At 35.4% G+C, this 12,146-nt stretch overlaps 1 protein-coding gene across 9 annotated transcripts in view; it reads right to left on the reverse strand.

Moving 5' to 3' along the window:
- Pum2 (pumilio RNA binding family member 2) overlaps positions 1 to 12,146 on the reverse strand; it is a 78,420-nt gene that overhangs the window by 17,831 nt on the left and 48,443 nt on the right. For 6 of the 9 annotated variants that reach the window (XM_028772223.1, XM_028772229.1, XM_028772224.1 and 3 more), the window contains 3 exons: positions 6,461 to 6,604; positions 6,095 to 6,382; positions 1,711 to 1,947 (listed from right to left, as the gene is read on the reverse strand). In XM_028772223.1, the coding sequence (XP_028628056.1) occupies positions 1,711 to 1,947; positions 6,095 to 6,382; positions 6,461 to 6,604 (669 nt within the window). The remainder of the gene's footprint in view (positions 1 to 1,710; positions 1,948 to 6,094; positions 6,383 to 6,460; positions 6,605 to 12,146) is intronic. The other 3 variants (XM_028772226.1, XM_028772227.1, XM_028772225.1) reach the window with 1 other exon arrangement.

Consider the following 12,146-nt stretch of genomic DNA (forward strand, 5'->3'; position numbering starts at 1 on the left):
CCAATTTGGTGAGGAAACATTTCTAGTAACATGACTAGAACTAGGGGAAAGTAGGAGCTAACAAAAGAACAGATTATAGGTAATTATTCATTGCAAGCAGAAATGAGTTGGAGCATCTGATTTCCAACTAAAGCTTTGGGTATTAACAGTACTAGGTGTAACACAGGACTTTTGCTTAGATATTTCCCATAATTGACTAAAATTCCTTCTCTAAGTAATTAGGCCAAATTCTTTACTGTCTAAAAAAGAGAGACACATCCACACTGTTGTGTAATTACAAACACCTAAAAAGTCACAAATATTCAATTATTAGCAAGTTATATAGAACGAGTCTATTTATACAGGCTCTAAACAAACACACACAGTAACAGTTAACAGAACCTGATCTGCAACTTACCTATGAAAAGATGACAGGACACAACAAATATAATTTTAACAAACACAAAACTATTGGGATATGTCTGTCTGTTCGTTCCTTTTCTTTCTTTCTAAATTTGTTTTTGGGTTTTCGAGACAGGGTTTCTGTGTGTAGCTATGGAACTAGCTCTGTAGACCAGGCTTGCCTGGAACTCAGATATCCACCTGCCTCTCCCTAAAGTTAAAGGTATGTGTCACCACATCCAGTGTTTTTATAGTTCTTATGTCTCAAACTTCTGCATACATTTCAAAGGCATGTCTTACCAACCAGCTCTTGTGACTGCGACAGTTGATAACAGAGGCTTAGGCTATACACTAGTTAAGTTTGCGGTGTCTAGGAACAGGGATGTAAGGCAGACCTCAGGATCCTATCTGAATAAACTAACAGGTACATATTCAAAAGAGCAAATCTTCCAAAGAGCAAAATTTTCAGAATTTGGGATGCAGGACCAGAGTCTTTTATGTAGTCTGTTTATAATAACAATGTTACTTTAAAAAAAAAATCACAAGATATCTTAAATATTTCCAAGCAACAGAACCCTTCAGTTTCAGCTGTACTTAAAAATCACAAAAAATCCAAAGTCTAATTTTTAATGGCAGAATTCTTTGATTAGACAGGAATTCATATACAGATAATAATGTCTAAAAATTCTTCAAATTACACTGTTTTCCTTATTGACAAATACTTCCTAGAAGAGGATAACCACCAATTTAATAATCTGGAGGTGAGGATAATTTTTAATTACAGATAAAAGTACTAAATGTTTCATCTTTAGGAATACAACACGCTCAAAACATTTTCCCCTTTAGAAAAATCTATCAGCTTCTCTAATGCACACACATTAAATGATATTCTCTGATATAACTTCTGGTACAATGGCCAATGCTGTACTAAACTACATTATTTCTATCCCATTACTATGTAACTAATACCTTCTTATGGTGTGAAAAACCCTTTGACAGTAAACATTTCTTTCACTATCATGTACATACTTGACCTTCAGATGCTCTACAACACATAAATCAAAAGCACAGACAAGAAAACATACACCATTGTATGTCATAAAAAAGAACATAAAATACAAAAGAGGGTCTTTACCTTACTGTACATTAGACCCTCACTTTGAATTTCAGGAAAGTAGAACTTTTTCAAAAGGCTAGTATCTAAAAGCAAAAGTAATTTGGCATGTTTTATCCAACATTCAATATTTTACATATATTATAAACACACACACACACAAACACACATACATGTATACATACAAATAAAAAGGGTTTTGGGTTTTTTTTTACCTAAATGCAAACTGGATGAGGATCCATGTGATGAAAGTGATGGCGGTGGCGTAAGTGAATGTCCTGGAGTTTGGCTTGGCAGAGGCATGCCTATTGGACTTGGAGAGGAGGAAAATCCCAGACTATTGTAAAATGGTTGCCCTATGGGTGCTAGGCTGCTACTAGATCTTTTGTACAAGTCAGAGCTAGTAGATAGAGACTCTCTCCTTGTGGCACTACTACTTGCAGAACTGCCAACTGAAGAAGAAATAAAAAAAACCCTAATTACATACAGTGTTAACTGAATAAAACCTATCCCCAACCAACTCTTGCTGGGCAATAATAGCAGTGATCACAATAATTATTTTAGAAACATTATGGAGATGATAATTACTGTGATAACTATACATAACAACTTATTAATCATAAAAGGGTATAAATGCACCCCAATAAATAAGCAATCCTTAACAGAGCAGTTATATGATTCATTATTTCACACATATTTTACCACCAACACATATAGTTAATACTGTGCTTTAATACCCTGGTATGATTTATGAACTCTGAATTGCAAAGCTGTCTGTTTTAGGTCATAAAAAGATTAAATTCAAGTAAGGTTTACTTTGGTATTATCCTGATGTCTGGAGCCTGTTTTTTAAGATTTCAACTCAATGCCAAAAAAAAAGAGATTATATTAATAAATGGAGCATTCATAAATTTCCCTCACCAGTCATATCTGACTTAGATTTTAGCTGTGTTCAAAATGAAGCCCATATTGGCCCGAATATTATTAGTTGGCTGTGAAAAACAAGTGGGAGCTAATGTCTCAGTATTGTTCATGTAATCCCAAGCATCAATCTTTTTCTTGGAAAATTAACACCTCTCTTTACTGGACCACACTAAAAACATGCCTTTACTCTTATACTTTAGGATCCTTCATTTTTTAAGAGTCTAGAATTGGCCTCCTGAGCTCCTTATGCAGGTTAGAAGTTCCTCCTGTCCCTCAGCTAGTTATGAGTGCATGCTAGGAAGAACAATTTGAATGTAAAGCAGCATGCATGTGTACAATCAAATCCTTTACTGAGTATGTAAAAGGTATGTCCCAAGTGTTTATCTCAAGACTCATTTATAACCAATATTCTCAGTTAAGTTTTCTTATTTTGAAATCAGTCTCTCTTAACCAAATACCTTTCATGTAACATTTTTTCACCTAAGGAATAAGGTCTCCCCTCCCCCATAAGGACAAGCTCTATATTCGGACCAATATGGCAATTCTTTCCAAGGAATTGTAAAGTCTACTAAATCATGGTTTTTACATTGTGAGTCATAAATAAGTAACTAATACACATATATAAGTAGGTCATACTTAGTATGGATTAAAGAAAACAATTAGAGAACATAATAAGTAAACCAAGTTGAGCTTCTAAAACATAGAAACCATGATTACCCAGGTTTTGTCAAATTCAAATACCTATATAGAAAGGGGGGAGGGAATGTGACAACTGTACAGGCAAAAGATTATACTGCAATATTGACTTTTATAGCATCCAATGCAGTTTCTAAAATACTGGCTATGTCTCATAGAACATTTCACATCTTAAGACCTTATATATGATAACTAGAATTAGCAAGGAAGCTATATGCACTTTAAAAGTAAAACTAAATTAAGCCTTAATGCAATAAACTTTGTTTGGTGTTGGCAAAATGTCAATATGTGCTATATCAAATATGCTAATTTAAAAGGACACTGTCAAAGTGATTGTTTGAAATATATATTACATACTTATCTCAGACCCCTACTTATCTTAATAAGCAATACAACTGGTAAGGAAGGAGGACACCAGCTCTTTTGAGAACAGCAGCGTTATCATTCCTTGGCCAAATAACCAAAAGAAACTGAATGTGACACATACAGTGTATTCACCCAAAGAGAAATCAAGATAAATATTTTTTAAAAAAAAAATCAGAAATTACTTCAAAATATAAAGAGGCTTATTTTGTAAATTACATGCAACACTGACAAACAAAATGTACCTAAGATACTAAGAAAGTAGATACATACTGGAATTACTCTTCATTCATCAACTATGCATAAGATATTAAATCACGAACTTTCAGTTAAAATATCACTTTAGAAATAACAGGTCACAGAAAGCATAATATAATTGTTACATTAGAGTAGCTGCCACTGCCTGGCCAAGTGTATTATAAATTGGAGTGTTTGATACTACTCAAAAATAAAACTATCAGTAGGAAAAGCTACGTAAAAACAAACAACTATGTATTTTAGCTTCCATTTATGTATGCAATTTGTGACACGGCAGTAACAGGTTTAAGAGTACATATGTATAGCATTTTAATGGACTCTCACAAAAAGTCAAAAAAAATGGAGATGAAATTTATCTAGAGGCAGTTATAAGTGCCAAGTCTAATGTTACTTTTAAATTATCAATTTAATTTTTAATTCATTTTTATACTATACTAGGAATTGAACCCAGGACCTAATGCACACTAGACAATCGCTCTAATCCTGTGCTATATGACTAGTCTTAATGTTCTTAAACCCAAGATAAAATGGCTATTTGCCAGAGCAGCCATCAGAATTAAGCACGTGATACTTAAAAGTAAGTAAGGCATGATGAGTGCCTTGAGGTAAGGGGAACTCCTAACTCTGAGACAGATGGGAACCTGAAGAACAACTGAGTAGAGTGATCTAGAAATCTGCATCAGAGCATCAATAGCATACATTAGAGAAAAGAATATGGAGTATATCAAAGCTGTTTCCCCCAAAGGATTATAAAGGGACAATAGCTGTAATTTAGAAACTACTTTATGTCTAGGATGTTTATATTTTAAACTGTATGTTCCATCAGTTTTGCTCAGAACATTTAGGACTCTTTCAGGATAATGTCTCAATTGGGTTAGAATCAAAGAATGAGTCTCATGGAGTACATCATCTGGACATAAAAATAACCAGAAAAGGAATGAAATAAGTAGAAAATTTAAAGGATTGGGTGGGAGAGTTGGCTTGATGTCTAAGAGCAATGGCTGCTCTTCCAGGGGACACACACAGGTTTTAAACCCAGCATCCGTGTGGTGGCTTATAACCAACTCCAGTCCCAGAGGACCTGATGCCCTCTTCTGGCCTTCAACTGCACATATGTAGTGCAAAGACACACATGCAGGTGTAACGCCCATATACATAAAATAGAATAAAAAAAATCTAAGAGAGTGAACACAAAGTCTGAATTCACCAGATTTGCCTTATGCTGTATTCATTATTTAGAAAATATTGTTAGGCAAGTAAAGCACTCCTTGATTACATTTCTTGAAACTGAAAGTGCCTTTTATTCCCTACAAGTTTACAGCTGTTCTACAAAAACATACTTATACTACAAAGATGAATAAGAAAGACACATCAGGAAAACGGCAAGCACCTGATAACTAGTACTGCTTAGTTTTGCCATTTTATTTCTTCTCTGGGAGGGAGACAGGGTTTCATGAAGCTAGGCTGGTCATAAGCTCCCTGTAAAGCCAAAGATGAACCTGAACTTCTGATTCTTATAACTCTACCCTCTTTAAGAAATGGAATTATAAACTTATACCATATCCAATTTAGACTGTGCTATGGATCAAACCTAGGGTTTTGAGCATACTAGGCAAGCACTCTACCAACTGAGCTACACTCCCAGACCAATCTTATCAATTTCCATATCAGAAAAGAATCTGAAGTGGTAAGAAAACAAATGGAAAATGATTAAGGGTCCTAAGAGTATTAAATATAAATGTCAAGGATTTTAGAAAAATTCCTTGAAGTCCAAATTCGTATCTGTGTTCTCTTGAAGGTTATCAATTACATATAAAGAACTAGAGTATGCTGTCGTTACCTAATATGAGGCTGTTTTAAAATTATGATTTCTTAATTCAAGTAAGAAACAATCTATTAAGTATACTGGTAGTTTCTTATGAGACTCTTTAATGATTCAACATTTATTTATTTAGATATTAGGCTAAATACAGAAATCCACAGTCAGCTACCCAAACCTAGTAAGAATGTACCATCCAATAATGACTGACTATTGTTCTTTTTAAATTTTCCAAATTTTAGGATGGCCAAGTATTTACCTCCTCCAACATTAAGGGGAATAATGAAGAACTAGTGATTAGCAAAATTTAGAGTACCACATTCTTAAAAGCTGAGAGCAGGGGGAGTATGGGCTTGCTGGAACAAGCTTAACATTTATAAATGCCTGAAAGACTGACAGGGATTCTGTAAAATTAAATTAGCGCCCCATACTTTGTTCCTATCTCTTCTACACTATGTTACTACTGCTTGTCTTTATATTAAAAACTCAAATACCTCAAATATACTTAGCAAAGTATACTTGTTTTTAAACAAACTTACCTGATGAGCCAAATCCACTGAGAGCTGAGCCTATAGCAGCTCCTAAAGAGCTACCACTTCCAAAGCCAAGAGACGCACTTCCAGGTTGGCCAGGTCCATGAGAAAATAAAGAGCTGCTCTGGGAGCTGTTAGCCAAAGAGCTGCTCCCATAAAATGAATTAGACTGCAGGTTAGTGCTTGGTTGCTGCTGCTGCTGCTGCTGTGGTGGCTGAGTGCCAATTGGCCGAAACAGACCGTTTGTGCTGCCTGTAAGACTATTTGCAGTTCCTCCAGCTGCTGCTGCTGCTGCTGCAAAATAATTTCAGATACTTCTTGAAACTACCCAGAAAAGAATCTAAAATCTCTAAAAATGTCAGTCATACTTACCAGCTTGTGCTGCTGCTGAACTAATTAAGACAGGTGTTGGAGCCATTAATCGTACTGGAGCTCCAAGGCCAGTTCTTGCTCCAGGGCCAACTACTAAGGCACCAGTCTGATCATAATAGGCAGTTGGAGCTAGTACTTGATAGCCTAGATAGCATTAAAATGAGTATTAATGAAAACACTTTACAACATAAAACATGAATACTTTTCTTTTTATTTGTGCTTAGTCAATGATTTCATACTATTACTACCAAACCTTTGAATACTAACCATGGAAAACCACATCTGAAGTATTTTTAAAATGTGTTTTTAAAAGGTAAACATTTCTCTCAAAATTTTTATAGAAGTACCTTTATCAGTAATGTCTTTTCTTACAAGTTATAAAAAGAGTTCTTTCCTTAAAACAGAAGCTAAGTAACAGAAAACATCACTGGCCAGTTATGAAGAAAGTAGCTAGAAAGACTAGAGGAAGTAAATTAGAACACTATATATATATATATAAAAAAAAGCTTATCTAAATTTTAGACCAAGTGCATTATCAGTACATTCCCTTAAAATTACACTTGTAAGCATCGCTTTCAAATCTTAAAATATGAGGGCCAGAGAAACGGCTCGGAGGCTTGGAATACTTGCTGTTCTTGCAAAAAACAAAAGTTCAGTTTTCAACACATATATGGCAGCTTACAATTTCAAGGGGTCTAGCACATACACTCAGGCAAAAAATACTCATACATACAAAATTAAACAAATCTTATTTTTATTTGGTTTTTCTAGACAGGGTTTCTCTGTGTAATGCTGGCTGTCCTGGAACTTGCTTCTCTGCCTCTGCTTCCCAAGTGCTGGTGTTTTTTTTAAAAAAGGTTCTGTGAGATAGAAGCCAGCCTGGTCTACATAGTGGGTACTAGCTACAGCTACAGAGTGAGACCCTGTCTCAAATCCCTCTCCAAAAGTTAAAAAAAAAAAAATCATCTGAGCAGATAACTTAAGATCACTAAGAAGTCTACCTGTAAAGATTCTCACAGAGTCCTTAGTTTTATTGTAGGCTTGTCTATGAGGCAAATAACATTTTTACATTACTAAAAAATAACTAGAAAGTAAAGTTCACCTCTAAGCAGTTTTTCTCAAGAGAATTCTTCCTCTGAACCAAAACCACACAAATGACTCATGTGACAACTCTGTTAATTTTCCCAAGGATGGTACATAACAAATACTGCTCCAATGGCAAAGGAGTAAACCATGAGTAACAGATATTTTGGGGTAGCAGGGTTTAACTCTCTCCTAGAACTCAGCTTCTGAAGGTTTGCTATTCACAGTGACAAGAGCTTGACAACTGTGAAAATTTATCAATAACCTCTCATGCTCTGAATAAGCTTTAAAACATAGAACATACCAAATTACATTAATGCAGTAGTTCTCAACTGTATTTTATCACAACCACACAGAAGTAAAGTCTTGGTAAAATTACAATAACAAAGTGGTTTCAAACATAGACAAATTCAGTTCATGTTAATGAACTATGCTGAGATAAACCCTTTATCATTAAGAGTAATACTTTCACATGTATTTTAAGTTAAAACATCAAATCCTAATGTAGTATTATATACAATACTAAATTCTCAAAATTTAGAAGCCAGTCAACAGTTCACGCTAATGCAAAACAATGGTCCTAAATTCAAGACTTAAATAGTATTCCAGCTCAAAAGCATTATGGTCCAGCTGGCCATAAGAGGTCTCAGCAAGTAAAGGTAATTCCTGATAAGCCTGATAACCTAAGTTCTATCCTATAACTCATGTGTTACAAGCAGAATTCTGCTTTAAGTTGTCTTCTGACCCCTACACACTTGTTCTCCATGCCTCAACTAAATAAATAAATGTTAAAAAAGCATATTGTCTATAACACCTGCATTAAAAACTAAAGGCTACCCCCATTTGGATACTGGGTTGCAATTACTCTTTACAAAAATAAAAACCCACACTTAAATGATGTATATAATTCCCCAAGAGCAATTTCCTGCAAGACTTGAGTTCATCTGACGCTGTAAATCTCTCTCAAATCCATCCATTCTTCTAATCACCACTATTCCTGTCCAACTTTACTGAGGTCATTTATGTTCTCTTATCTCACTTTTATAATTTTATGCTCCAGAATTATGTTTTTAACAACCAGTTTGCTACCACACCCCTCCTCAACACATTCTAAAATGTTTAAAATGAAAAGCAAAACTCTGAATATAGTTAACAAAGTGGTCCACTTAGTCCCTGACCATTAATCTGAAGACATATATGTAGGGATAATCTCTTGTATATTGTATGGAAGCATCATATGTCAATAAAAAGCTGGTGGCTGACAATCTGAGGCAGAATTAGAAGGTGAAACACTTGGCAGAGAGACAAACTCTGAGGAATAATCAGAGGAGATTTTGCCACCTGGGCTTGAAGGAAGTCAGACATATGAAACTAAGGAGAGGTAACTAGCCATATGGCAAACATAGACCAGTATAAATGTATTAAGTAAGTTATAAACTAGTGGGAACAAATCTAGTGATAGCTTAGCATTTTTTAATAAATGATAAGTCTCTAAGTCACTATTCAGGTACTGGAATATGGGTGGAAAAGCCCAAAGTCACAAATGGCACCCATCATGGTAGGCATGGATTCCACCAAACTTAGCTAAAAATCCAAACTTGAAAGATTCTGGTATTTTTAAAGCCCCTGTTGGAAAGGCAGGAAACAATCACCCCCTGGAGCAGTTTCCTACCCAGGCAGAAGGAATTCCTTTTAATACAGACCCAACTGGAGCCTTAGTACACTTCCTAGGCAGCAGAGGGACTGGGCAGCCTGGGCCGGTGAGAAATCAGTGTGTGACTGCTGAAAAAGCCTACAATGGCCTGGGCTGGAGCCAGAACAAGCACAGGGCCAGCTTTTCAGAGTGAGTGAAAGTCATATGTGGGTCCTCAGGGAAAGCCTGCAAGTCCCTCAGGTGGAGAGAAGAACCAACAGGAGGGGGCATAGCCAGCAGCCTGTACAATGTACTAGGTGAGTGGTAGAGACTCAGAATGCCAGCTACAGACTCGTGCAAACAATGGGAAAAGCTGAAAAATCAACACACTTGATAATATATGTGGGAAGTCCATAAGGAGAGTTAAAAAGAAAAATATTTTCTGTGTTAAAAAATGAAAAACACAATGACACAATGCATCTGGATCCCATATGATTTTGTTTTACTTATCGATGTACAAATAATTATTTTCTTAGTAACAATCACAATTTCAGATGTCCTTTTTAAAAGAGATCAGAATAAAGCAGACTTAGAAAAGGACTGGGGAATGGATAATGAGATTAAAGGATACGGAACACAAGAGATTAAAGGATTCTTTAAATCAGAATAAAGAATCTTCAGAATCCAATCTGAAACCTACAATGACAGCAAAAAGGGTAGTTCCAGATGAGAAAAATTCAGAAAGGCTTGAGGAATTAGAATGGCAATCCAGAGATACAAATAGTTAAAAATACAGATTCTGTTCAAGGAAGTCACCTTAGAACAATGTCATAAACAGCCTATATATGTTTCATATTGTAGAATTTGAAAATGTAAAATATTTACATGTATTAAAACATCATATAGTTGATGCACGTTCAGAATTCCAAGGGGCTTCTGCCTTGAGTTTTGAAAGAAATAATTCTGAGATTGTACATTTATTAAGAGATGGTAGCTATACTGGAAATGCCTTTACAGACTGAAGCTGATGATGCTTTGACATACATATCCAATAAATCAGAACAGTTTTTTAGATATTATAGTATAAAATATATTACAGATATATCTTATAATAGTACAAGTTAAGCAATTGTAAAAAGATCTAACTATGCTTTAAAGGAAATAGAGAACAGAAGTGGGATATGGATCTCCCAGACATAGATTAAATGATTTTTTGAAGTAGGTTTCATTTACTTACTTATTTATTTATTTATTTAATGTATATGAGTACACTGTAGCTATCCTCAGACACACCAGAAGAGGGCATCAGATCCCTTTACAGATAGTTGTGAGCCACCATGTGGTTGCTGGGAATTGAACTCAGGACCTCTGAAAGAGCAATCAGTGCTCTTAACCATTGAGCCATCTCTCCAGCCCATGCTTTATTTTTTTAAAGGTCAATTAAGACAGCTAAGACAGCAATGAACACTGGATTGTAGAAAGAACTGATGAATTAGATCAACCTATGTATGTGATAACCTCAGAATGACAAGAAAGAAATGTGTTGCATTGAGGAAGAGGCTTTGCCTGTTTCAATAGGAAAAGAAAAGCTGTGGACTCCATCAAAATTAGTAAAACTTAGATTTGACCGGAGGAGACTTCCTGAAGGTCTTGGCAATAGCAACAAAGGAAGAAACCAAGAAATACAATAAAACAGTTAAAGCATATACACTGATCCCTTTATATGGGAACAGTCTTGAAATTGGCTAAGATTTAGATGTCTCAAGCCAGGACTACAGCTATGCATACATAGCACATAAATCTTGCTGGCTAGAGTCCTCAAGACTTATCATGTCATCTTTTATATGGTATGGGTGAAAATTTATATTAGTTTGGATATATAGCCCAAATAGATTTATAAAGTTTGATGCCCTTTCCCAAATCACAATATAAAGAATCATCGTTCGATGAACTGTACACACTGTATGTTAATTCCATACATGTTAATGCAAAAGTGTACATTCCTTTTGAAAGATTCTATGTTTGCAGAACAAAAGGACCAGACATCAAAGAAGACAAGGCAAAGCTAATAATCCAGGTTAATATGTAAGGATGGATTGGCCAAAGAGATGGTAACAAAAGAGAGATTGGATTCTGAAAGTATCTGTTCAGAATAGATGTGGCTATGAGGGTAAAAGGGGAGCAAAGCATTGCTTCTATTTTCTGATGCAAACTTTATACTAGACCTAGTGTTTACAATGAAGCAAAGATAAAAATAAAAATGTAAATTTACCGAGCCCATATTTCCCAATTTATTAACATGAGAGTCTATAGGTTCTTTTCTTAAAACATGTATAGGTGTTTGTCTTGCATGTAAGTCTGTATACCACATGTCTGCCACCAGTAATGCCAGGCAAGGGTGTTGAATGTCCTGGAACTCAAATTACATGGTAGTGAGATACTATGTGGGTGCTGGGAATCAAACTAGGACCTCCAGAAGAGCAACCTGTTCTCTTACTCCCTGACCCATATTTCCAGCTTCTCCCAGCTTTTTGTGATAGGTAAATTTTCCTGATATTAAGTAATTATGTGTGATAATTAGTTTTAGTTATCAACTTGACAATCTAGAAGTAGAAAGATGCTTAACCAGAAACAGTTAAAAAAACACAAACAAACAAACAAACAAACAAACAAACAATCCCAAAAACCATCAAACCCTTGATAGTTGTGTTAAGGATCCTGCAATATTGTCATCCCCAAAATTGGATTTCTCAAAACAAAAATATTTGATTTCAAGTATTAGTATCTGGATCTGAGGGGATTTTGTTTGCTTGCTTTTTGAGACAGGGTTTCTCTGCATAGCCCTATCTGTCTGAAACTCACTTTGTAGGTCAGGCTGGCCTGAAACTCACTACCCTTGCCTCCCAAGTGCTGGGATCAAAAGCATGCACCATCACTACCCAGATGGATTCTGAGTTTTCAATAATGTAT

Source organism: Grammomys surdaster, unplaced genomic scaffold, assembly GCF_004785775.1.
Source record: "Grammomys surdaster isolate TR1022 unplaced genomic scaffold, NIH_TR_1.0 212, whole genome shotgun sequence".
Taxonomy (NCBI): domain Eukaryota; kingdom Metazoa; phylum Chordata; class Mammalia; order Rodentia; family Muridae; genus Grammomys; species Grammomys surdaster.